The sequence below is a fragment of the Dromaius novaehollandiae genome, chromosome 4 (assembly GCF_036370855.1).
Source record: "Dromaius novaehollandiae isolate bDroNov1 chromosome 4, bDroNov1.hap1, whole genome shotgun sequence".
Lineage (NCBI taxonomy): Eukaryota > Metazoa > Chordata > Aves > Casuariiformes > Dromaiidae > Dromaius > Dromaius novaehollandiae.
Genome location: NC_088101.1, coordinates 47,664,529 through 47,691,971, shown reverse-complemented (window position 1 = coordinate 47,691,971; position 27,443 = coordinate 47,664,529). Strand labels below are relative to the sequence as shown.

At 39.9% G+C, this 27,443-nt stretch overlaps 1 protein-coding gene across 6 annotated transcripts in view; it reads right to left on the bottom strand.

The window, feature by feature from the left end:
* Positions 1–4,904: 4,904 nt before the first annotated feature.
* The window catches only part of GALNTL6 (polypeptide N-acetylgalactosaminyltransferase like 6), a 512,820-nt gene continuing 490,281 nt past the window's right edge, over positions 4,905–27,443 (bottom strand). For all 6 annotated transcript variants that reach the window (XM_064510969.1, XM_064510967.1, XM_064510971.1 and 3 more), the window contains 2 exons: positions 20,596–20,745; positions 4,905–14,442 (listed from right to left, as the gene is read on the bottom strand). In XM_064510969.1, the coding sequence (XP_064367039.1) occupies positions 14,275–14,442; positions 20,596–20,745 (318 nt within the window). In that variant the 3' untranslated portion in view covers positions 4,905–14,274. The remainder of the gene's footprint in view (positions 14,443–20,595; positions 20,746–27,443) is intronic.

The window sequence follows — 27,443 nt, the reverse complement described above, 5'->3', positions numbered from 1 at the left end:
ACTCTTCCTATCCTCTCGTACATCCTGTCACTTTCTCCCCTCACGCTGGCATTACCTGCATGTGATCATCAGCTCTTTGGAAAAATGCAGTGAAAGCCATTGGGAGGTTTTTCCTTGGCTGATTAATTAAGGAGTTGATGTTTTTTTTTTTTTTTTTTTTTTTTTTTTTTTTTTAAGAGAGAGAGAGAGAGAGAGAAATAAAGGAATAAGGTCTATTTTCAGTGAAAACATTCTTGTTCCATAAATGGTCTAAGACCACTAGAATAACAAAGGGAAAGAGGTGAGGTTTTTCTACCTTGCTTGAAACCAGACTGCTTATGGACCTCTACCGTTAGCCCTCACCAGAGAGGTGAATAAAGCCTATGATCTATTTTTAAAAAAATCCCCCCCCTAACACAAAAAATTAAGCATATCTTACATGACATGTGCTACAAAAACTCAGCTCTAGATCACTACTGCTTTTGGAAGAATATAAATTTAAAGATATGACATGGTCAAAAACTAGTCATTTTACCACAAAGAAAAACAATTTAACACATACACAAAAACCATAATTAAAAAAAAAAAACAAGCTGTAAACTTCAAATATATACACATACAGCCAAAAATAGCTTTAAATTCCTGTTAAGCTGTCTATAAATTGATGCTCTTTTGGGTAGAGTAAGTATTTTGTAATATATTATTTCCTCCTCTTCTGAAATGCAAACTCTTTTCTATATTACTAGTACAACACTTATGCATTTTTTTCAGTGGGCTACAATATTTGCATATGCCAAGCACTGTGCTCAAATACCAAGAATATTTTGGAAGACAAATAGGAGATAATGTTTAGTTCACATTACTTCAACATACATTTTTTAAGAGAAAAACATGCTCTAGCTGTACCTTAGTGGAAGCTCTCTTAGTGGAGCCACAAATATCATAAGCCTCAGTCATGGTTAGACTTTCTTTAATTTATTCACATACTTTTAACAACTCTGTCCTGAAAACTACTGCAGCTCCAATCTTTTAAGACCAAGCTAACTGCAGAGCATCTCAATAAATGATCAGATGAAAGGCTGGAAGGAGGATGACTTCTTGCAGGGAGCAAAGCCTCAGCACCACTCACCTTCACCAAGAGCAGAAGCCTGGGCAGGGGGATCCTTCCTTCAGCTGCCGCTAGTTAGGGCTCAAACAGCTGAGCTGCTCTAGCATGAAGCGAGGAGAAAGTGTACTCTGTAAACCTCCAATTTCCATACAAATTATCGGAGGTAACAACCAAGCAGTATGATTCTGCTACATGAAAAAACATGAACAACTTGAAATTTCTATTTTTTGCTCTTCACTTACTGGAAGATTGCCAGAAGGTGGTAACTCCTAATATAACATTTGCTCTTCTAGTGCTTTGTAGTAGTAGCTACAAATGGCCGGGGCACTGATCTTTGTTTAGTAACATGCAATTTGGAAGAAATAAATTGCAGCCAGCAAACGCAGCAGCAAATGGTCATGCAGCTTGCCACGTGTTTTTATAGTCCTGCCTCGATGGCTGACCAAGACCTGCATAGCGGTCAGCTAGCGTCCCTTGTTGGTGACATGTTCACGAGCTCTTACTAGCAGAAACATTTGCATCCTCAGTGGATCACATTGCAGTTTTATCTTCCCACCCTCCCCTAGCTCCCCATCTTTCCCTCCCCAACCCAGCTGTTATTTCAGGAACAGTTAAATATACGGTTCTTGCTCTCAGTCCTAAGCAAATGATGTCAGAAGCTCCCTTACGACTGGCCAGCATCAAATAGTTTAGTCACTGACCTGTAGTGTTAAGAGGTAACAGTCTGGCAGTCGGGTCTGGCCTTGGCAGGGCCTCCCTCCGGTGGCATGTCCCAGTGCGTGGAGAGTCGGGCACGCGTCCTCCCGGGGGCTGCCAACACAGGCTGCTTGGGGTGCAAACGGTGGAGCCGCGGCTGCTCCCTAGTCCAGAGGCGCAAACAGGAGCCCCTGAAGCAAACCAGTTCGAGAAACCGCGCTCAGTGCAGGCTCTGGGATGTGCCAGGGAGGCTGGGATAACCCAGGAGTCGGGATACAGTGTTGGTCTCCCGGTCTAGGTCTGGCAGCAGCTGCTAAGCCCATTCCGGCGACAGAGGGCACCGAGCGGCTCGCTTGCAGGTGCCACTCCTAGGCTGGTCCCGTCGGCCGCGCTTCCTCCGTTCCTCCCGCTCGTCCGGCTGGCTGCCGCCTGCGCTGAGAGCAGCCTTCCTTCTGCATGTCTGTTTTGCCCCCTGCCCCAAACAGAATAAAAGTTTACCTTGGCATTTCCTTAAAGTACAAGCTTATTTGTTCTAAACTGGGAGACAGGCTTAAATAACACCTTGGCGATCTCATAAGAATGTAGTTAAAAAAAAAGAAAGGATTTTTTTTCCTCCTTAGGCCCACAAACTGTCTAACTAGAATAACACAAACACAACCATCTGAGCAGACACTCTCTTCTGTACCCGCTCCCCGAGGGAGCGGATAGGTCCCAGCAATTCCCCTTCCAGGCTGAGGAGAAAATGCTGCCATGGGCCAAGCGCGCACAGATGCGTCTCCTTTGCACCCAGCCGGCAGTGTGTTGACCACAGCTATAGCATTAGCAACAGTGCTCCCAGGAGAGATTTCACAAACCTCCGTAGGGAATTGCAGGTCAGAAAAGCAACACTGTCAATGCTACTGTCGGGCTAATGAGCAGCTCGTGTACGGAGCTACTGCATGAACTAGTGGTGAAGCCTGGCTTGGATTGCTCCCGTGTTTCCAGACCAGCAGTCAACTGCATGGCATCGACTGCTGCCCTGAATTAAGAGAAGAGTCAAAGTAGAAACCTCCTTAATGTTTTTTCCCCCCCCCCTCTTTCTTCACAGCAATTCTGCATTTTGGAGTGATAGGAAGGAGCAAATAGGAAATCAGACCTAAAGAGTACGAAAGGCTCCTGAGTGACCTTAGAGAACCTGCACTTCCTACTAAAAAAGGAGGCATAAGCAGGCAATGACAGCGACACCAATCTCATCCTGGGCACAGTGGAGGAATTGGTAGCACTGTTGCTTTATAAAGTCAGAATTTCACTTGGAGAATCTTTAATTAACACTCAGGTCTCTTGAAAAGAAGAGGAACAGGAAGTATAGAAGAAGTGCACAACTCTCCTTTTTAAAATCAATAAGTAAAAAAGTGAGAGAAAACTGTCAGCTCCACTTAGTTGTATTAATGTACTTACTACTCACTGATGCTGTTTACATACAAGTTGTCCTTTTTCCATATTTCCTATTATTTCCTATACTACTTTTAACACTCACTGCAGGTTACGAGCCATCTGGTTCTATATCCAGTCCAGAATAGCTACACAGAGACCAGGCTGAGTTTTACTGAGCTAAAACTTTGAAACAGAAAAGTTCTACTAAGTTAAAGGCTTAATTTGACCGAAATAAATAGAAAGGTCCTCACCAATTTCAGCTGGCCTTGGCTTGGATCACCATATCACCTACACTTAAGTTCGTACTGATAAATCTGCACCGTCAGCTTCTACCGAACTTTCTTCGTCCCATCACCCAAGAACGCCGTGCGAGGAGGGACAGGCCACTCGCTTCGGAATTAAACACCAGCCTTCCTCTTTCCATTTCTTCCTGCTTCAAGTCTGGTTACTTTCCCCAAATGTCCTGACCTGCAAAAACTCTTTAAAGCCCTTTTCCCTTGAAGGTTTGCATCTGATATTACCAAAGTTAATTAGATAATTGACACAAAATGCCTGTAGGGAGCTCTAGTCTTTTAAACACGGTACTTTCCCCAGGCCGTGAACTTTAAATAATATAAATGGGAGAATCCTCTGTTTTACTATGTTTAACTTTAGGCTATGTTAAAACTGATGGCTAATTGTTTTTTATGTATCTAAAGCACTTTATTGTTCTTTTAATAATATTTTTTCTTCATTTGTAGTTGTTCCTTTGCCGAAGGGTAGTGCCTATAATGTTAATGACTTCAGTCTCCTTTGGGATCTGATATGAGTTGTTTTCTTAGTCAGAAAGTCCCCCTCACTCATATTTTGTTGTTGTTATTTGAGTTTAAGGGCGTTCCTGGGGGATATTTACTAAGGTTTACTCAGTGGAACTAGTCCCAAATAGTTTACGTGGAAAGTGAAGTACTACTTTATCTCTTCTGCAGCTGGGGAGCTTTTCAGTTTTGCATTTGACTACAGCACCCCTTTCAGCTAGCTAGACTGTCATAGCTAGCCGTAACAGTCACTTATTTTTAATGCATGCTTAGAGATTTCTTATTTTTGCTACTAATGACATTCAGAGGTCTTCAAAACCAATGTTGACTTGAACCGCAGCCTCAGAAAGCTACTTGAAGAAACGAAAAAAAAGATTGTGCCCAGTTAAATCCTACCATAACATATCTTACCAGTTGTACACAGAAGCAAGAATCAGTTGTGTTGGAAATTTCTGTGTTTTTTTTTTTTTTTTTTTGGGGGGGGGGTATGGGATGGGGACAAATAAGTCTCTACTTACATAACTTTTTAATAGAACCAAGCGCTCACGGACTTTTTCAAAGCTTCCTCACTTGTCATCTGATGACTATTCTGTGTGTGTACAATTGTGTACTGAATAAGGGTGCGCATGTACTCGTTTCCGTATCTGGCTCTTGTTTAAGCAGCCGTGCAAGATACGAGTTCTGATACTGCCAGAGCTGGCAATGGCTCCTTCTCCCAGCGCGGGCAAGGCAGGTGTTGGAGGAGGAGGAGATTTGGGGTCCTCTTCCCCTTGAAACGACAGAGCTGCTCGGGCCGGGGCTGCAGAGCAGCCGCACAGTAGTTTACTCAGCCCCAGGCTGTCGGTTCTTCACCCGCTCGACACAGCAGGCTGTTTCGGCTTCAGCAGGTGCACAACAAATGGAGAACATTAAGCTTGTAATTTCCAAGAGGTATTTATTCATTCAGATCACTGTAATTTTTGAAACTGTACTTTAACAATCTTTTACTTTGTGTTCCATAACTTAATACATCCAAATATAAAATAGGACAGGTGTACAATTTTTATTCCATAATTCAGGTCCTTAATTACAGTCTAGTAATTTACAGGCATGTGCTCTCTGCAAATCCTTTAAGCATGTCACTAAAACATTTTAATGCATCAGTAAGTTGGTCAAGACTTCTACAGCTGTTGTTTAATAACACCTAAGCCAACTATCTTAGACTAGTCAGCACAGAAGTGTATGTTTTTGTTTTACTTATTATAATGTATATGTTACTAATTATAGTCTATTGTATAATACTTCAAATGCACACACCTGAAAATATTCTCCCATTTTTTTCAGAGAGCTCTAGTTCCTAAATAACATATAATAGAAGAATTTTGTCTTAATTCCCAGAAAATTAGACAACTCTATCTTACCTGTTGATCGAACTCTATTAGCCATCTAACAGCCCAGATCATCACTGGCTACATTGCCTACAAGCACACTGGATGGGGATTACACAAAGTTGTCCCCAGCCATCCTTCTTGGCCCTTTAAAAAACATTCGTTGAATCTGCAGAAACTGTTTTGTCCTGAATGTTGTTTAACAGCAAGTGAAGGCTGTATTCCAGACTCTCAGAAAAATGAGAGAAATGGATATTTTGCAGGATACCTGCAGGAAAAGGTGTTTGTTCACAGAGATGCCTGGAAATCACTCTGACCATCAGAAGGCTACTTAGTAAATAGAAACATCTCAGAGGCTCAGAAGGGACTGCAAATTTCTATTTTGTCACCTAATACTTGGTAACTCTTCGTGTGTTTTTGAGGGCCGTACTGCTGTGAAGAGTTAAGAGGGAGATGTGCGATGGACCAGATCATCTGGACAGTTGGTCAGTACCGAGCTACTTTGGCCTACAGGGTTTCAGGTGCAGAACAACAAGTGAGGTGAAAGTTGAAAGGAAATGTGCCTTTGCAGGGACAGCAGCCGTGGATGAAGACCTCCCCCCCGCCAAAGTAGTTTTATACAGATAAGGTGCAGAGAATCGTACAGAAAAATTCCAGCAGAGCCCTAATTAAACATCATTATCCTTCCAGGTGTAAGGATTACCATGATATGTTGTAGAGCACTGGCTGTGATTTGGAGGCTGATATAACTGGAATAAAGGAAACTGAATTTTAGAGAGGCTTCTTCTGCTTCTATAAGGAAACCTTCTTCCTTGGCTGACAGTCCTTTTAACAACACATCTATACAGACTTCACACTGGCACTCGGACTTCTTAGTGACTCTGACTTCTTGTTTAGTGGAGGGACAAGGTACAGCGCCTATTCATGTGTTCCAGTTAGAAATAAATGACACTGGAGATGCATAAAAGCAAATCGGAAATAAATGAAGGTATTCTGGGCTAATAAAGAAGAAAAGATCATGTTTTGCCGCTGTCTGCAAATGCAGCTTTGATGACAAGAATCGTGGGGAGTTTTTTTTTATATATGTTATCTTTGCTGATACACCGTGGAGTAAACTGAGGACCTCTACAGCTAAAAGCAAAAGCTGCTTCACATTCAACAATATCTCTCTTTTGGGGATTCTGTTAAAAAATAGCCCCTCATACTCTCTGCAGCTTGACCAGAGGAAAACCTATATCATGCATTCATCAGAGATTACTTATCAATTTTAGTTTTGAAATAAAGTCTGCAATTAAAGATGATATAACCCTTTGGTGGCTTATACAACTGCATTTTAATTTAACATTATTCTAACTCAGGTTCTTGTCTCCACATTATTTTGATAAGAATAACCAGAAGTTAAAACCTGCTTATCAAGCTTCAGTTCTGCTGCTTCTAAACATGCGTAAGAAGCATACCTACAGAATAAGATGCTTCTGTTCTTACCTAATCCCCTTTCTGGCTAGAACTGAATTTTGAAGCTGGGTGACGAAATAGATGACCAATGGGCTTTTCGCCTGGAAAGAAGCCATATGGATGGCTGTCTGTCTGTGTTATGCACTGTATCTCTACCATGGACAAAATCTGTAGTGAGACTGACCTGTATGGATGGGCCCTCTCCCTTCTCCCTATGTGCTGCTCTCCTCCACCACCCGCTGTGCAGCGCACTGCGAGCTGCAACGAGCTGAGCCCCAGAGGCAGAGGGACTCCTGGATCTGTCAGCTCCAGATCAAAGCAGCTTTAGTCACTGTTATCTCAGGGAAGGGATCTGCAACAGCAGAAACACTTCACTAAACCAGAAAGGAGGGAAGAAAGAGGATTGTTGTTCTGGCAGAACCCTGCAGATTGGGAGCCAGAAGAAGGAAAAGAGCCCAAGAGGTAAAGAATAAAGCAAATAACTAAAGTGGATGGAGAGTAAGTGCTGCAAGGAGTCATGAAAGCAGAGCCACTTTTCTTTTTTCCTTTTTTTTTTTTTTTTTTAGGAGCTATATGTGATGTCTGAAGAGAGTTATTCAGTTTCCACGTAGGGAGTAGGCAGAACTACTTTGTATTGGTCTGGATTGTCATTTCTTGGAAAACTAAGCTAACTACTTTTCCTCTTACAAAAAAGCCTGAGATGCAGGGGAATCTTAATCTGAGGAGAGACAGTGACCGTAATGTTCTGCTTCTAGGCAGAGCGCCCTCAGTAACATACCTACCTCTGGTGGGGGGCTCAGCGCTGGCTTGGTGTCCAACAAAGCTTTGCTCTCACCAGCAGTATGTTTCGATCAGGCACTTCTCTTTATTCTAAATTTAAGTCCAAGGAGTGTGTGTGTGTGTGACTGCTTCTCAATTCCTGCACGTTTGTGATGGAACGAACATGCAAGCATTGATGTGAAGAGGTATCCAAAATTATCGGCAGTTGACCTTTGTAGGTCATGCTTCCTTCATATCTAGAAATATGCCCAACTCCTGCTTCTTCCATTTTATCACCTATTTCCTCCTTCCTTTTTCAATTAAACTGCCATGTCAGAATCACACCATTTGGCCTTTCACCTCACTGCAGGCTCATGACTCCTGATCTTCTTAATCTAGGATCATTACTATCAATCACTCCTTTAGGCTAATGAAACCTTTTTTCACAGAGAGATGGTAAGGGGCCTACAGATCTTTCAGGCTGATAATATTGTTCTGGCTTTGGTGCCATTTGAGGTTTTTGACTAAACTGTGCCTAGCAGAGCCAGCTAGGTGCTCCAAGCTGACCAGCAGAAATTTGCCTGGGCTGCAATTCCTTCAAGCTTGGAGTCATTTACTGGGAGAGGTGAAGGATTAACTTAATTAAATCAACTAACACTTTGGCAAAGGGTTAGGAACTGTGCTAAGGTTAATGAGGATGAAGGTTAATGAGGACCAAGTTTTCTTTTCCCAATACTAATGTCTTTTAGATAGTACAACTTACCAGACCTGTCTCATTGCAGCTCTCTTCACATCACCTACGCTGTCCACGATGTCAGCCTCAATACCCTATTCTTCTGCCTCTCAAGAAAGGTCACTGTGACTTGTCCTGGCTCTTCTCTGCATAAGGGCTTTCCTGCTGGCCCAGTTTCCTAGGCTCCTTCTCATTCATATGGCTGTGCTTCCGCCACAATGGCCACACAAAAGAAAGAGATCTTTGTGTACAATAAACCTGTTCGACTGTGCTGTGGACATGGCCTCAGTAGGTAACCACATATTCTTACTGTTTTAACCCATGTTGTCTTTATTCCTCTACTGTCTGCATTATTTTCATAAAGAACAATGAAGCACCTATCATACGACCAGGTCCTGGGAAACAGGCAAAAACGCTGAGAAGATGGGAACCTTATAAATATCTAAGATTCTGGGGCACACCAGAGTGCAAAGTTTGAATGCGCATTTCTGAGCAAGTGTTCCCAGGAAGTAATTTTTTCCTCTAGCATCACGCTGTCCACCAATTGTTATGCCAAATGGCAGCATGTTATTCTCAAAAGTCCTACTTCAGTGGGTAATATCACTGGTATTAATGAAACTGATGAAATAATGACTGAAAGGAAATAGGGCCATCACACAGAGCAAGCATAGTCTTCTGAATGATGCTTAAGTTTTGGAAATGTGAAATATCTTTCAGTTTACCTCTAGCTAAACTTTGTCACTGTTTGTTTGTCTTTACCTGCATTTGTTAGATAGCTTTAAGAGGTTTTTCTCTGCTTAGATTGTCTTCAGTCCAGTGCACTCAGAATTATAACACAGAAATGCCGGATTACAGTAGACCTTGTGACATATTTATGTATTACACAAGGTTAAAAAAAACCTGTCAGCAACTAACTACTGATTCAGTAAAATCTGAATTTGTTTTAGACTAGAAATAGAAAGCACTACAGACTAGAGATTGTCCAAGCTATCTTACTTAATTATCTAAAATTTTCCAGGCAATGGCCACTATTTTTGAATGAGAAGTCTAGCAAAATCTGTTAACACACAGAACATAATAACCTGGTATTTCTCCTGATTCTGCTTCATTACCTTTTGGCTTATAGCTGATATAGTCTTCAAAAATTCTTTCAAAACCTCCTTTCAGATGGGGTAACATCCTCAAAATATTATAAAAAAACATTCTGGGATCCTTGTGCTCTTTGTAAGAGGATATATGCAACAGACTTGGAAGCAAGTTAAACAAATTCATGAACTAAATTTATATGCCTAAAAACAGCTACGAAAGGGTTACTTCTGATCAGCCTTTTGTTTTCAAGGGTTTGAAATGGTCTGCCTAATCACCTTGAGAGATTCAGAAAATATTTCCATCCTCATGTTCTTTTTTAATGCATGTCCTCTGTTCTCTTTAAAAATGTCAGGCTCACAGCATTAAAGATTGATGTTGTTCACACAGAAAATGGATACGCCCCTTGTGGCAGCCGCACTGAAAGCCTCCCCGCATTGCCTTCCTGAAGTGCTTCCTTCCCGATTGGCTTGGACAGGTTGAAACGGCATCACTCTGTCAGTCCCTTGCAGAAGTTATCAGTAAAAATGCAAAGTAACCCTGATTATGGTGACTTGTTTTTTCTTTTTTTACAAAGGCGACAGCTGTGTGCTCTTAAAGAGGTTCTACACATCAAATAAATTTGGTTAAGCTATTTATATACCTTTCTTTTATGGTCCTCTGTGGCATCCAATTTCACTGAGGTCACTTGAGACATTGATGCCTGGTAAATTGCCAGTAATCAAAGGCTGTTAAGCGCTTGTCAGCTTCCTTGCAAGCTTACTCTATCTTTATCATGAAGAAGACCTAGTTCAGCAGCTACAGACCATTTATCCATAAACTGATAACAATCAAATAAGAAGTATGCATTATATCACTAGGATATCCATGATGTTACAGAAACATTTGCTCTGAAACAATCTCATTTTTCTGAAATAAGATCATGGCTAACGAAAAGCAAATTCTTGCCATGACTGCAACACAACTGCTCTCCCACATGTCTCTCTGAAATGCTTTTTTTCCCAGCTTATCCTCTCTCGTACAACTCCCTGGCCCTAAAGCTTCTCTTTAGTTTAGTTTTTGCAATATTTGCAGGTAAATATATGTGACTTTAGAGTTTTAGTTGTACTTGGTGTTTATTTCAGGTTTTGCAGTTGTGATCTCCCATAGTATTAGCTTGCAGACTGCAAAAAGAGTCAGATAACCTTAAATCAAAAAAAGTTAAGGGTAGGTGCTGATGAACTCTTAATTAAGATATAAAGATCTTGTTTACAGGCACATGGATTAAAGCCTTCTCAGCTGTAAAATAATTTACTGAAAGACAGAGGAAAGTCGATCAGCTGGGACTGCTTGTTATAGCTCCACTGAAATTACAGTTTGCATCAGTTTATGCTACCTGAGGACTAGATTCAATGCATATTCAGAACTATCTGGTATTTTGAAAAGTTTTCTATGAAGATATAGTCTGCCCTTTTAGAAAAATGCGTGTTGAAGCTAAATTCTCCTGGTTAAATATGAGAGGAGAATTATCCATCTATCCTACCTTTTGAGTTGCGCAGATGTTTTCTGGGTGGGAAAGATACAGTTGTAGGAAGCCTTACAGAAATTCTGAATGTTACATTAGTCATGAAATGCTGTTATCAGTGGGAAGCTCTAGAGAATACCCAAGACAGAATTTAATAAAACTTTCTCTTGAAGGAGTCCTGTGCGTAGCAAGTCATAACCATTTTGAGATCTTTGTCCCTAGGCTACATTCTACCTATAGTAGGAGGATTATAGTTGCCTGTGGTGAAGCTCCATGCTAGAATTTCTGTCTCACTTTTTAAAAAGGAGAAATTTGCTTAAGCTGAAAATAGTGAGATAATGGTCTTCACTTTTAGGCTAATGAGTCCTATCTGGATAATGTTATTTTTTCTGTGTAGTTCTAGTGATACTAAATACTTGGAATATCAGCCCACGAAGTGAAAACAAGCCTCTCTTCTGCATCTATCTTCTTTCACTGATCATATATATATATGTGTATATATATATATATATATATATGTACATGACACACATATATGATCAGTGGAAGAAGATATATATATATATATGTCTGTGTGTGTGTATTTCTACTGTGGCAAGTTCTTATTAAATTTTTCTCAAGATCTAGCTCTTCATTCAAGCTTTATATTTCCAGATTGATCAAAAGTTGCTCACTGTTGACACACAACCGGCTTTAATATCTTCCCTATATTTTGCCTATAAAAACTGCAAACAACATTATTCAGAACACATGTTTTCAAAAGATCTGAATATCAGTACTGTGGATTGTTTTGTGATAAATAACAGAATTTATACAGACTGCTGGAGCTTACAATTAGTGTCCAGGTATGAGTAATGGGAAGGTTTCCTCTGGCAGTGCAAGATTTTGTGCAAAATTACTCAACAAGGGCTGTAAAAGGCTTATAATATCCTTGCCCCAACAGCATCTAATCCCATTAGACAATTCAAAATCAGACCACTAAGATGCAGTCAGACATTGAATGATATAACCCTACGAATCTGTGCACAATATAAATTACTTAGCTGGTTTAGCAGTTCTCTTTGCCTCTCAGCAAATTTCAGGCATGTAGTGTTTCTTCCAGGACTTTGACAGTTTGGGGCCAGTCTCAATCTGCAGCTTGAGGATTTCATTTACATTTCAGGCACCCATTTTCTTCTTTTTCCAGATCCTCTTTCCTCATATTCAGGCTGCACATAAACGATGCTACAAGCACTGCACCTGGGAAGGCAGACAGTCTGCAGTACCCAGTCTGGTTCTCTGTACTGATAGCTAAATAAATCTGAAATATCCCTATACAATAGCCTTACTGCTTCCATCCTTCAGTGCACTATACCTTCATTTAAACAATACCTAAAAAAAATTGATTTATTTTAAAATCATAAAATGAGCAGTCTAATTCTATAGACATATTTCTTTTTGATTATTTGAAATATCTCTTCACTAACTTGCAACAACTGCTCAATGTATGGATGCATTTCACAGTTTTCCAAGTGCATGCATCCTGAATCCTTCAAGATCTCATTCATCTCCTAAAAAGTTCCTTTGACATACAATTTAGGGTCTTAATCTGCAACTACAAGGTGCTGCCATAAAGCAGCACATGGTTATTGGTACTAGAACCATCCTCTAGAGGCAATAGATGCTCTTTGCGCATAAACACGGCTTAAGGAGCAATAAACAAAACAGTCACCCTACTCTCTCCAAACAGGGTAGTTTACACATCAGTGTTTTGATTGGTGAGCCACCTCCACAGCAATCAGAATAAACGAGTTAATTACCTGCGATATTTTTGAAACCTGAAAACATTGTTCTAGCCCTCTCTTACAGGATGTGATCTCTCTGCATTTATGGTGCTTTAATCTCTGAGTTCCTGTTTCAAGTAAAAGCAGGCCACATACTTATAAGATATAAATTTATATGTGCTCTCGACTTGAAAAATTCCAAACCTGTCAATTATGTTCCATACATCAGTATTAAAGAATTTCTGGTGAGAAAGAACCACAGGCCTCTCAAATAAGTTTTAGACCACACATGACCTTCCTTCCTCTCATGCCAGTAACATGATGGATCTGAGGGACACCATGTGCCACAACAGTCATTTGTGTGACTGAGTTCTGTCTTAACCTGAATTGTGTGTATGCCTAAAGGGCCAAAATGTTGTAACATTTAACTTGTTTGCACATCTCTTTTCCTGCACCATGGAATTTACAATGCCATTAGCTCAATAACTCTGGAAGTTCATGTGATTTCTATTATGTATTTCATCAACAGCTCTGAGACCCCCCAACTAGTTTCATGTAAATTTTCCCTCCACTGCTGGCTGTCAAAAATACCATATGATCTCTGCAAGATCTTTTAAACTGCACTGCAGGAGTCAACACTTTTTTAGCTGATGGCAGAGTACCAATGTTAATTTGACTAACCTAGTTCAACATGCAGTATAGAATTATTTTCTTAGTCTCATGATGGTTTTTCTTCAGACTATGTTCAATTCAATCTAAATTTTGGTAAAGATCCTACCTTTAGAAAAGATAGCTAGTCCACGAACCTTTCATTTTGCTGATGTTATATTTGTCACTGAAAAAATCTCACCTTGTGTGATGGTGGGATTTGAATCATTTTTGATAAATGCATCACGTACAGCAATTTGATTGCTTTACTTTTTTTCCCGACTGAAGAGGAGAAATGGGAGGTCAAAACTTTACAGTTTATGTCATGCTTCACTACAGTGTAATTCTAGACCCTAAGACTTCTACCATTCCTATTTTGGTAATGCATGGAATGTAAAAGGGAGGTATTTAAAATTAATTGCAGCAGTTCTGAGGGTTAAACCTGCTTAACCCAACCTTTTATTAAGAGAATGTCAACAGAGCATATATCTTGTCTGGGGAGTGCTGGGACATCATTATTCTTCCACCAGCATGTTTAGTTCTAAAACCTGGGATTTCTTCAGGTTCCTGTAGCAGTCATGCACACCATATACCCATCCCAAATCATAATGTCTGTTCTGAGCTACTCACTACAGCAGGATTTGACCTGAGAAACTCTAGAGTTTTGCTTTACTTTATTAACTTGGAGTACTTTTAAACAGTTTTTAAACAAAGTTTTCCCTCGACCAGCAAGGGAATTTTCAGCCTGAAGTTCTCAGCAGCATCCGGTGAGGCTCTTAGCCAAGTTCTTCAGATACTGTACATCCACAAGGACAGCCTGTTGGCTTTTGCTGTGGCATTTTCTTAATCCTCAGAACAGATTTTCTGGATCTAGGAAATTTAATTCCTGACTCCTTTGACCCAGATGCTGGCAAAAATGTAGTCTGCAGTCTGTATGTAACTGGCTTTTTCATTTTGTTTGTTTTTTATCTAGGAACTGGCCTTGCTGTTAAATTTTTCTAAAACAGTCATATTAATATGTTCAAACATCCACTGTTGAGTTTCAGATAAAGGATCACATCTGTTCATGAAAATCTTCTTCTCAGCTGGGTTGCAATCTATGCAGCTGTTGCTTACCGGATGGAACAAAGTTTTGTCCTACAGGAATGAGAAAAAATAGAATTAGGTAGTAAATGCCAAGTAATTGGAAATGTTCTCATTTTACAGAACATGGATTAACACAGCACTAGCTGAAATTAATTTGTATTGTCTGTGTGCTAACCTTGTGTAATAAACAGATATTTTTAGGGAGCTGCAGAGAATGGAATGATTGTTCTTGGATTATTAGCCTTCAAAAATTTGGAGATTCAAGCAAGCGAGAAGACATGTTTTGGTCTTTAGCTAACAACCATGTAATGTAATGAAAAAACAGAAGATGTCTTTTAAAAATCTTTGCATATCATGTTAATTCCCCATTTAAATGTTGGAATCTGCAAAGGGTTTTTTGTTTGGATTTGTTTTTTGACATTTTCTACTGTGCTTCTGGGCAGGAGGATCTGCAACAGTTTGTTTGGAAAAGGGATACACATCAACTTGATAGAGATGTTAAAAATGAATATTAACTGATGTGCTGTGATGGACGGTCAGACATAGGACTGATGATTTCAGTTCCCACCTCATAAAATGCAGACTTTGTCTATGACCTTGATAAGACAAGCCACTGAAATGCTCTATCTATCCCCACTCATAAGAAGTAAATCACTGTTTGGAGATTCTGTGAGGATCAGTATTTATTAAGCTGCTTTATGAAAAGATATTTATTATTATTAGTTTTATTAATTGTATACCACAAAATTGGAATGCATTGTAAATAGTCTGACTGTGAATCTTTGGAGAAGCAGAAACTACCCAGACAGACCACTGGTATTTGTGGATTTGATAGTTTCAACGTATTTAGTTCATGTAGGCAAGTGGCTGAGAGAGACAGATGTGGGAGTGATTAGGTGGTTTGAAAGTTTCCAGGGACTATGCAATGCATTTGCTGTATCTGTTGAAATAACATTTCAGATTACTTTCAGTAAGCACACCCAGGCTTTTCCCCTCCGTGCCAAACATGCCCTGCCAGTATTTCAGTACTAATCCAGGATGTGCCTGCTTGCCCAATCACAGTTTGTGAGAGAAGAAAGAATGCTACTTGTCAAATCATGATTAATTAAAAACTCTGAGGAACAATGGTACAGCAACTCCTCTTTAGCTAAAAATACCCACATTCAGAAAAGAAGTATGAAGACAAACCCAAATATAACAGAATAAGCCAACAACAAATAGTAGCAATTTAACAACACTTTTGAAAAAGAAAGCTTGGATATTTTTTTCTTTTTCATATTGCAAAAGGTGAAATTAATTGATCTGGGGCGTGCAAAACACTGGTAATTTATAACACTCTTTTTAAATTTTTAGCATATGCAACAGCAAGCAAAATCAAAAGCATATCATTGTGTTCTGGCCACGGGTGCCAGTGTTACCCCTGCCATTCACAAACTCTGGTTCTCATCTCCAACATCTGTTCTTCCCCAAGTCAGCAGCTCAAGACACACACAAGGTAGTAAGTCTGAGGGATGCCGCCAGGGATGACAAGACTAAACCAGACCTTCGGGCTTTGGATCAGGAGGGTATAGGCTTTTGCTTCACGCTCTGAGTTTTGCCTCTCTGTTCTATGAGGTGAGCAGATAGGAGACTTAAACTTGCAAGGACGGGCTAACTGTACCTCGCACAAAGGGCTGCCATATCCTTAATAGGACGTGGTCCAGCAAGAACTCCAAACCATCCAATGGGTGGTGTGAAAAAAGGGTATGCAGCCCGTTTTGCAGCTAGCTGCCTCTCCCTGTCACTCTGTGAGAGACTGCGGGGCGCTGCCCGACATCAGGAGTTTGCAGTGACTGTGCCACAGCTGCCCCCTGTGCTTTGGGGCCTCGGGAGCAAACATCTGCTGCGTTTCTTTCTATCACAGATGGGGATGAGGCTCGGCCAGGCTTAAGTATTTTTGCTATTAGGAACCTGAAGTTGGAACACTAGAAGCCTTAGTATGGTGGCTGGTACAGGAGGAAAGGAAACTGTTTCAGTTCAAAAGGCATGTTATGAAAAACACTTCAGCCTTTCCAAAGAAAGCTGGCGTTCTTTGTTCTCGCAGAAATATCCAGGAGATGCGATTTTTGAATGAAGCACTGTTAGGGCTCTCTTTCAGAAAGCATGGCAATTAGGAGACACAAGCGTCTTTTTAGAAGAGGGACAGAGTTACCACTCCGGAAAAACTTCTGGATGACTTAGCTATATATAAAGGCATATTAATTTATCATCTCAGGCTTACACTGACCTAGGGTCAAAGCCTGCTGTTCTCACAGAATTCAATGGAAGCAGGCTCAGGACTTTGAGCCTGTAACAGTTGTATGCATGCCAGAGAAGATCTTTCCAAGAGACATACAGAAATTCCTCTTTATATCGATACTAAAAAGCCACAAGAAATCTTTCTGAGACTTTTGTAACATCTGAAAACAGCAAAGTGATTTTTTTTCTTCTACATGAAGGCAAGTAGTTGTACTATTTGTTGAAGGAGAAACTTCTTCATAAGATAATGGGCCTCGACAATTCAGGGGGTTGGTAATGAGGCACTGAGCCTTTCATTTCTGTTAGGTCACTGCTATAACTATGGCCAAGGTCAGTAGCAACTGGAAGTCATTATCAGCTGGTCGCTGCAGTAGTTTATCTGAAATTAGTTGGTAGCCCCAGCACAGTTTCTGCAGGACAGATGTCCATATGATAAAAGCCACTATCACAATGACATGTCTTCGGTTGTCTGAGGAAATAATCTATGAACCTACTGTGTGAAGAGTGAACTTACTCTTACAGTTTGTCCCTGAAGCTGTCAGGAGAATAGGAAGAAACCACGCTGTTCTGTGCCCAGTGAACTTCAGTTTTTGATGTTATCAGTCTAGCATCCATCATAATCACTATGGGCAGGGTAGAATTATAGTATAATGAAACTGATTTTGCACTAATTTTTTTAAAGACATACTAAACCAGCTCTCTCTTGGATACTTGTAGAGGCCCTACAAATAGCATTAAAGGGATCAGGGCACATAAATTGAATCATACTTTATCAGAACCAGTGTATTACCTATCAACTCAGAGTGATGCTAAATTGAAAACTGGAAGCATATTCCTGCACTGGGAGGAATGGAAAATTGAAGACACTGTTGATCTTTGGCTCTGGCATGCTTAGGAATCACATACAGTCAAGGAAATGCCTTTAATTTGGGAAGCCATTATTCTCCAAAATCTCTAATAATTTCAGATTAGTACCTTTATCTATATAATCTCTCACATTGCTCCCATCATTGATGTCAAAGCACCATTATGGTGTCAATATTTTTTTCCCCAGTATTAAACTCACTTTCTTCTCTTTCCTACCCACAGTAGTTCTTATGATATCACTTGGATTTGTTCTACTTCATCAGTTCTTACAGGGATTTCCTCAAGTTATACGTGGCTGTTTCATTACAGACCAATATTTTGGATTGGTTACTTAATATCACAAACTTACTAGACTTTCCGATAGTTACTCAGATGTAGTTTAAGACTCGGACATGTCTCAGACGTAATAGATGATTAGAGGTATGGAAATAACGATAGTTTTTTTTGACACACTTACTATATATCTACATCGGCAAGTAGTGCGGCACAATAAAAGTGCATGTGTTGAATGAAACCGCTAGTGCTGGCAACTTGATGTCCACAGCTTTGGACTAAGTCTAGTGCTGAGTCTGCATGTTTATTAGCAACAAGAGAAATTCTTTTGGTTAAGTTCATTTGAAAAGACTCCAGTTTACATGCTCTGAGACTGCACTTCAATGAGAAACAAAGTGCAGGAAGGGGGATGAGCTGGAAAATTTTTTCAGAAGAGCACTTCTTACTCAGAGTAAAACATTGTTGTATTTTACTTGCCAGTAAAATATTTTAAATATTTTTATTTGTCATTATCAAAATACATGATATTAGTGTTTATATACTATAAAATATGGAACTTTAAAGCAGTGTCTGACTTAAAACTGTATTTGCAACACTTTGTAATCAGTTCATAGGCCTAATTTCTCTTTACTAGTAGCCTAAGAATGCAAAAGTTCATGAAAAGAGACTGATCCATAAAAGAATGAAAAGCTCTTATCTTCTAGTTTTATAGGAATGGTATGACAGCATGGTAAAAACTGCTTTATATTAAGCATCCTATAAGATTACTGACAAACAAAATCATTCTTCGTAAAACATCAAGAAAATTATTGGTGAGAGGGATATGTGATGAGGAAGCTAGGACTCCTGTAAATAGTGCAGAGAAGAGAACAGAGTTGCTGACCTGCTCTTTGCTTTTTTAAAAAGAGGCATTGTTTGATTAACCACAGACTGTTACATTTATTTACTTAGGGTGCAATTTTAGTGGCATACCGTGTTAGAAAGGGCTGTAGTATAGATGCAGTTAAATCAACATAAGCATCCTTTTGTTTATATAATTTACTTCTGGTTGGGAAACAGTATAAATCCTACTGGCAAGATGCTCTCAAAATTAGATAAGGATTGCACCACAAGGATTTTGTTGGTATAGCTGTACCACCAAGAATCAATAATGCAAACTTGCCCTGTATCTGAGGAAACGAACTATGTGAAACAATCAAAAACTACTTTATGTGTAGCCAAACTAAAACTAAGCCTAAAGAAAAAGAAAGATATCTATAATTTTATTATTCCAATACGGCTTCTTAGTTTGAAGTTTTATAGCCAAACAGTAAGTGTTCATGCAAACTAATCAAGTTGCTGTCAGGTTTATATTACAGTTAGGACTGTGTCAGTACTTCCATCTTAAAAACACTGTTGAGGGGTTTCTTACTGAGAGGTAAACACCTGCCTTGCACCGAGAATTTTTATACAAGCCCTCTAAGCCTTCTGGGTAATGAAAAACGAAGCTGTGCAGAGGATTTAATAGAACTCACACTGCGTATTTTTTCCAAATGTCAGTATTTCTTTGGCTGTCTGCTGTGTTCTGTCCACATCACAGGTGATGAGCCATATAGAGGGCAGTGCAAGACCTGCATTTTGTCATATGAACCTGCTACATTAGGCACCAATGAAGTGCTAAAGGTATGAAAGCTCCTTTCTTGTAGCTTCGGTAGGCACAAAGATAAATCAGAAGTGTTCTGAAGCAAGAAAGTATTATTATAGCATTATAAAGCCAGATATGCAGCAACAGAGCCACGACAACTTATGTCCTGTAAATATCTGTCCCATACGTTCTAGCTGTATTACAGGTAATACTTCAGTTTCAAAGGGATTACATTTCTGGAAAATCTTGTGGTGCATCTCCAGTTGCAACATAAATACCATAAAAAGGCACAGGCTAGTAACTAGGCGCTCAAAGTGTCGGGCCAAAACCGACACTAAACTAATATAAATATAAATATTTAATAATAATGTAATATAAACTAATTTATAATCATTAAAAATAGTTTTGGCCCGACACTTTTTTTTGAGCGCCTACTTACTAGCCTGTGCCTTTTTACAGTATTTATGTAATAGAGAGTTTATTAGTGGAATGATTAATCAAGACAACTCCCTGGTTAACCATTCTTTTTCAGTCTTGGTAGCATTACCAGGACTTGTTTGCCCTAAATCAGACTCAGACAGTTTTTAGCTTAACCTTGTGTTTTCAGTGATTTATAAAAAAGGCTGAAACTTAGCAGATCAATGTAGTGTAGTGTCTTACTTTAGTGTCTTAGCAAAGTAGTGCTTATCTTTAATTTATAAACTCCCACCTTCTGCAGGCTTACAGCAGTGCTTTTAATGTTGATTTGGGGTTTTTCTGGAGACATTTCTCTACCACTTTTAATCTTTAAAATGTAGTAAAATAATAATATTTAACTCATGAGCAGCATTTCTTGCTGCTGTCACATTGGATAAAAATACTTCCAATAGTGCTTCTGTTAAAATGACACATGTGTCTTGAAGTGCCAGAATGGTAAAACATCTTTCAGGGAATAGATCCAGCACAGACACCCTCTGTGCTGGATCAGATCCATATTCATCTAACTTTGACCTACATAGCTGAATGTTCAAAAGGAACATTAGAGATTATCACAAAGCTAAATTGAAGTAAGACAGTGGATTTTAAAGCAAAACTTCTCTAATGGGAAAACACAAGCCTGTGTTAAATTGAATATAGGTTCAAGATAGTCTGAATTTCTGGAAATTACTCAGAGTGACTCCAACCTTCCTATAGCTCCAGTGCTGGTTTCCCTTCATCCCGTGACAGTCATACAGTGTGACAGGGCTACTGTGCGAAATGGCATCGAAGCAGAACTTCCTGGTGTGAAGTGGTTCCCCGGGGCGGATGTCCTCTCTCCAACCAAAGGTGAAGAGCTAGAAAAACAATCAGGCAAGATAATAATATATCAGTAATAAAAAACATTTATAAACATACACATAGCTTGATGCATGTTTCCCTACTCTGTACATCATAGCCATTGACTGAATGAGATATTACATGTATATGATTCAGTGATTCCAGCTGCCTTAATTAAAGAAATGCATCAACAGCAATGTGGAATACACTCCAAGAAGGCACAATCATCAGTTTATGGCAGGGAAGAAAAAAACCTCTGGTGACACAGGAAGAGGAGAGGAAATATGCTGTAGAATTAAAAACTTAGGTTACCACAGTTAAAGAAGCATTCACATGTACTAGGAATATGACTACTTAGCATTCAGAAAGCCTCTGTCTTAGCCTCATGCTAGTGACATTCCCCTAAATTTCATTTGGGTCTCAAGAAGTTACCTAGGGAGAGCCTTCCATCACAGTATTTTTTCCATGTTTAATCAACAGTTTCCTCTGTTTATATGGGACACTCTTCGCATGCCCTCTTCCTGCTCTCTGTTTTCCAAAATGACACACACTAAATGATCTTCATCTTTTTAGTGTGAAGCCTGTGATCTACATGCAGCTTGTTAAAGCCCTTTTTCTTCCTGGAGGCTTACACTTAATAGAAGAATCCTTCTCAGTCAGACACCAGCTGTCTGAAATTATGCCATGACACTGCAGTCTTTCAATCATAAGATGAAGGTGACAGGTCTGACAGCACCAAATTTAAAGATGCAGCCTGCATTTTCCTTTCCTATGGACCAATCAGTGCAGAAACAGGCTGCAGCTTATAAATTGCTACCTAGAAGCTCTGCTGAGAGCTGTGAGGGTTCTTCTTTTTTTCTTCTTTGTGTCAGTGCTATTCTTTGGCTTTCTGAGTGACTTTTGATTTTCCACAGTACAAACTGAAGCATAACACTGAGCGAGTCAAGCTCTCTTTAAATGAGCTAACTTTGCTAGTGGAAATCGTTTAGCCATGACAGGTCATGTGGAACTCCATGCAGGCTCATTATCCCAAAAAGAAGCTCCACATACTGTGTTTCGACTGCGTCCAGCACCTCGGCTATCTCATGGAGAGGTAGCTTCAGTGTTTATATACTACCCTGCTCCCAGTAATGTATACATTTCCTGATAGAGCCAATATATACAAATCCAAACTAAAACTGTTGAGCTCAGTGTGATGTGGGTCCGATCCTGAGTACTTCTGTTCTGGTTCCCTGATTTTAACCCTTTCATTCTGGTAGCTGTCTTCTTTTTGTGGTCTTCCTAAAATATACATCTTTTAAAATGATGCATTCTCAATGCTGTACCACCTTCCGAATGCTGCATTTGAGAAGCATTATTGCTTCCTTTGGCCTGCAGGCACAGAATATAAGCACATATCCAAACATTTGTCTTTTGTGTTATGTGTCTCTTCATAAGCTCCCGTACTCTCTGTTAGCTGCTGTCATTCCCTATTTACTTCTATATTATAGGTTTTCTAGCCTGCATTTTCCTGGTCCACCCCATGTCCTGCTTATTTCTTCTTTCCTCCAGAAGGCATTTTATACTCCTCTGAAGTAAAATGCAGTGGACAGCTTTAACTTCATTTTCAAACCAATTCCTGCTTTGTAAAAGGCTAAGTCTTTCTCCACTTTTCTTTGTGCTCCACAGAAGCAGCATCATGGACTCTCTGCAAAGATACTTTATCATGTCACAAGCAAAGTGAGAAGTAAGATTTGATACAGCAAAAAGCAAGAATGCTGCTTCTTTAGAAAAAGAGAAGCCTGAGATGATTTTTCTTTAAGGGAAGGAATAGGAAAAGCCATTTCCTTTCTCCTGTCCTTTACAAGTAATAAACCTAAATGCAGCAGTACACGTAAAAGAGCTCAAGCTAACTTTTAAATCAGATCATACTGATCCAGTGTGTCCCTCCCATTTCCACTCCTGCATGGTTTCTGTTGACTGCTAGGGTCATGTTCTGTGAAAGTCAAGAATCTTGACTTGGTAACAGATAAGATTTTTTATTCTCTTCCATGGGAAAACAGAGAAGAGAAGGAATCTGTCTAACTAGATCTCAACCTTTAGACTAGCAGATTTTTCTTCCTCCTTCTTAGCCTGCTGTTCTGTAAAACAGTATCTTGTTTTTAAAGCAACAGGTCCATCTTCTCCCTGGTGATACTATTATAAAATCAACCTTGCTGAGGTAAAAACTCAGTTTTAAGACTAAGGAGAAGAGAAAATAAAAGACTGGAAAAAGGGTGATACTTCTCTATGCCCCAACTAATATTAAAATCTTAGAGATAAACTTCAAAGGCCTTATGGTCCTTCCAATCTCATCGTTCTGTGACATCCTCCATTATACAATAAATTCTGCCTAGTTTACCACTAAATCTGACCAAAACTCAATTATCTTTACTCTGCATAACTTGTAACAATACTACATGTTGTTAGTTGTAGTCCTAAGTACATAATGCTCCACTTTGTCACCTGCCTCTCACTTTGGGTGTTTTTGCTCCTTTGACCTAAGCTGTTAGGAGCCACCTGAGTCTGATTTTATGAGACAGAAATGGATGAACCCCTGTGTACTGCTTCAGTCACAACTGTCTGTTTTTTGTTTTGAAACAAGGCTGCACACAAGTTTCCAAACACATTAGAAACAAATAGCAGGCTATTTCTTTCACTTGTAATCTCCAGGGCTGCTATTCACTCTACTCAGCGTTGAGTCCAAGTAACACTCTCTGTCCATCTTGCTCAACAGGCACTCACTCCTCCACCTCCATCTTCTCTCACATCACAGCGCACAGCCGTAAGGCCCCATCCTCTGCATTTGCAACCAAGCAACCCCTTGACCTTCATGTTTTAGCTCTTGATGAGGCCTATCCTTGTCACACAGTAACTTGGAAAAATACAGCTTTCCAGCTGCCTCATTTTTTAAAAAGACCTTAATTTGGAACTGGCACTGGGCCTGAGAAATGATTACTTGAAACAGCTATTGGTTTGGAACTGTCTACAGCACAAAGACCTTTTTGATACCATTAATACTTTCCAGCTTGACAACATTGTTCAGTTACTAGCTGTCAGATGGGTCTGTCAGCTGGTGTTGTGCTCAGACTACAACGTTCGATTTAAGCAGACAAACATATGCCCTGTACTAAGAGGAAACAACACATTTCACAACTAGACTCTGGCTTGAATTGTATTTCCAAGTAAAGAAGAAAGCTGGGCAGGTTGCATGGTTACTTGCTGGGCTGCGTTACAGATGACACGTGATCAAGTTGATGGACTTCAGAGGACAAAGCAGATACCTGCCATTTTACTTTGCTGCTGTTTGAACAGCCCAGCAGAGCCTTAGTTTTCTCTAAAGTCAGAATTTAGCTCTTGGAAGACAGACATGGAAAGAAGACTGAGCTGTGCTATCTTCCTGCCCCTTTTTCCCTCTTGTTTTTAATTGTGGGGAAGTTTCCAGAAGCTACAGCAACATTCATCCTCAGTTCTGATCCTTCCCTTGTTCATCAGAAATTGCAAAACTGGCTCAGTAACCTTTCGTCTGCCTTAAAAGCACCTGCTTGTAAAACCCTTGGGTAGAAAGTTGTCTTCAATCTGCTGTGGGCTGCTAAGCTGTGCCACCCAGCTCAGCTGCTTAGAGTTTCAGCATTTATTTTCTGCCCTGGTAACATGACACAGTAAAGTGGTACAAAGGATTGTATCTCTGTCTAGTGCTAGGGTCAGCACTAACGCCTGCTACACTGTTTATGTCCAGCCACTATATTTTTCCACAGAATTCCCTGTAGATTTATACCAGAAGTCACAAGACCAGCTCAATGTCAATCCACACAATTTAAAAAATAATACTAAAATGCTCACCTTTTTCATTAACAGTGCTACTTTCTACATATATATAGAATATATATATTATATATAATATATAGCATATATAGAAATTAAATAAACAACAAATTCAAGAAGATATAAGCGATAAAGAAGAGCTACCTGAGGGTCAGGTGTTTTTTGCAGTTCTTCTCAAACACTCTTTAAAACAAAGATAATTTTCACGGCTTACTATGGTGCTAGTAGGAGATCACATACTTTTTCCTCGGAAGATATTTCATTAGACTGTGGTTCTACAGCGTACTGCAGGTAATGTTCCTGACCTGGCAGCCTTTGGGATCGAGTAAGGAGAGCTAGTGAAATTTCTATCAAAATACGCCAGCCTAAACCACATTTTTTCACTTCGATCAACTGTCATCAACATGCAGGCAGATTTTGCTTGCCAGGCTGGAACTTAAGGTTTTGGCCCACAGGTTCATGAGGAGCTACAGGACACGGCGGTGCCCTGCTGTGGCTGGAGCTCAGAAAAACAAGGTCGCAACACAGCACATACTGGGGACCCAGTGAAACTTCAGAGAAAAGGAGGAAAAGGATATTCTCTTGTTCCTCGAAAAAAATAACCAACAACCCCAAACCCTGCATTGAAAATGTTTTGACCTTCTGACACTAAACTTTTTCTGAATTTCTTTTCTACAGGAAAACTAAAAATTCTCCTCTGGATAAAATATTTTCACATTTTTCACATACTGTAATTTCCTATGGAATAGAAATCCTGAGTTTCAGCCAGGCCTAATAGCTAGTTTGTTTCATCTTTAAGTTTCTGAGATTCTGTAATTCTTTCCCTTCCGTCTCAACTGGCGTCTTTAAAACCTGTACCTTGCGCAAACTCACCCTTCAGATCTATCAGCCAGGAGTCTGAATACCTGAGTAAATTAATTTCCATTTTGTCTCTAAACCAATCCAGAAACCAGGAGGACATTAAAACTACTAAGACTATGCAAATAACAAGTTGCACAGCAGTGCAGTGATGGACATTATATCAGATCCTTACACAAAGTCGTCTTTCCTCTAAAATCTTTATTCGGTGGGTTTGGAAAATAAAGTTCATTTTTTGGAGAAAATGAAATTATATTATGCTAGCCTAGCTTTCTTCTAAAGGTTCTTCAATATTTCTCGCATGATTTCGAGAATTTACATTGACAGGTAGATAATCTGATAACTCTGTTCCTATCAGTGGAAAGAATAACTTCTGAATGCAGGGTAAGCTCCGGTGCCAAAAAACCAAACAGAATCAAACTCCATTCCAGTTTAGCAAAAGAAAACTGTTTTGAGGGTTAAGTAGTGTAATATACTGGGGGGGCCGGGATTTTTAAAACGATTAATTTTCTCACACCTCTGTCATATCTGAAAAGCTCTGTTTTTTCTAGTTCTCAGGACTGCAAGGCTCCTGGAGTTGCTAATTCATTAACTTGCCTTTGCTGCCTATTTGTCTTCAGCTTGTCCGGAGCTGCCCTCTGCTGATTGTTTTCTGAACTACACATTTAAAATAGTAACTATGGAAAAGGAGAAAAATATGTATAAAAGTGGGCAACCAGCTGTGTGATCCTGTGAGGCACCCACATCCCCCGCCCCTCTTCAGCAGCCCAGAGAAAGCACCGATCTGTTCAGTAAATTGAATTAAATGGCTTGGCCTGGGTTCTGGCAGTCCTTTCCCAGTGCAACTGTACCACTGTCCAGAGAAGTGTTCCCTTACAGTGTTTTCAACGATCTTCTGTAGTGAGACGGTACGTGCCATGCCGTCCCACGCTAGCTATGCAGAAATCGTCCAGGTTGTCTGTGAAGCCCAGATCAAGCCGCTTAGAAAGCACCGGAGCTCTGATTCTCCTCGCTGAGGAGCTGGTTGGTTAAGCTCCTTTTCTATTAGTTTCAACCCTTTTTGTCATTAGGACAGAAGGAGACCTTGGCATTGAATCTGATTTCAGACATATTAATGTACTGGAATACACTAAACCACAGATTTCTTCCTAAAATTTCTCTCCCTTTTCATCCCTTCCTCTTCCTCATAAGAACTTCTTTCTTCAAAGGTTATTTCGAGACTCCTTTTTTTCTCTTCTCCCTCCTAAAATTTTTCTTCTCTCACCTTTTCATCTTATTTTCTTCACTCCTTTCTCTTTCCTCATCTCTGTCAGACTCAGGATTCACTCCTTTCCTGATGAGGGTTTGGATCTCTTTGGATTTGTGGATTTAAAGCCAGAGACACCACTGTGATGAATGAGTCTGGACCATATAACTTCCTTGAATTGCTTGCTTGAATTACTGGGTATCTTTCATAAACAAAACGTGATTATGTTGATCTAATCTCAGCATCCTGCCACTGTGTTGTATCTTAGTTAGCTATGTGAAGAAGCCTTCTTTCAGCAGCTTTCTGTTCCCTGTGTGGGCACTAATCTAAGTTGTGACCACCCTTTTGCTTCTTAGTGTCATTCACTTGCACACCTCCCATTGCATTTCCCAGTATCCTCAGAGAATGGTTTCTTGACCTCTGCACTTCAGATGTCCCTCAGCACTCCTCTTTCCTTAGCTTTTAAGCCCTTTATGTGCCAGGTATGATTGCCAGGTCAATTTTTCTCCTCAGCATTGTGAATTTCTTCTAATCCGGAGCCTTGCCTGGTAGAAGGCACATTCACTAAGATTGCTAATAAATGGTCAGCTTGTGCTTTTTCCTCCTGATTCTCTTTGCCTCACGTTGGCCAGACCCACAGCCTGGGAGTCACTATCTCTTTCCTGTGGCATTCACAACCACGGTGAGTACAAACCAGAGCTCTTTTCTTCCATATTGCTGAGAGCTTATATTTTTCTAACAGGCTAACTTGGATAGAAGTGTTGTTTG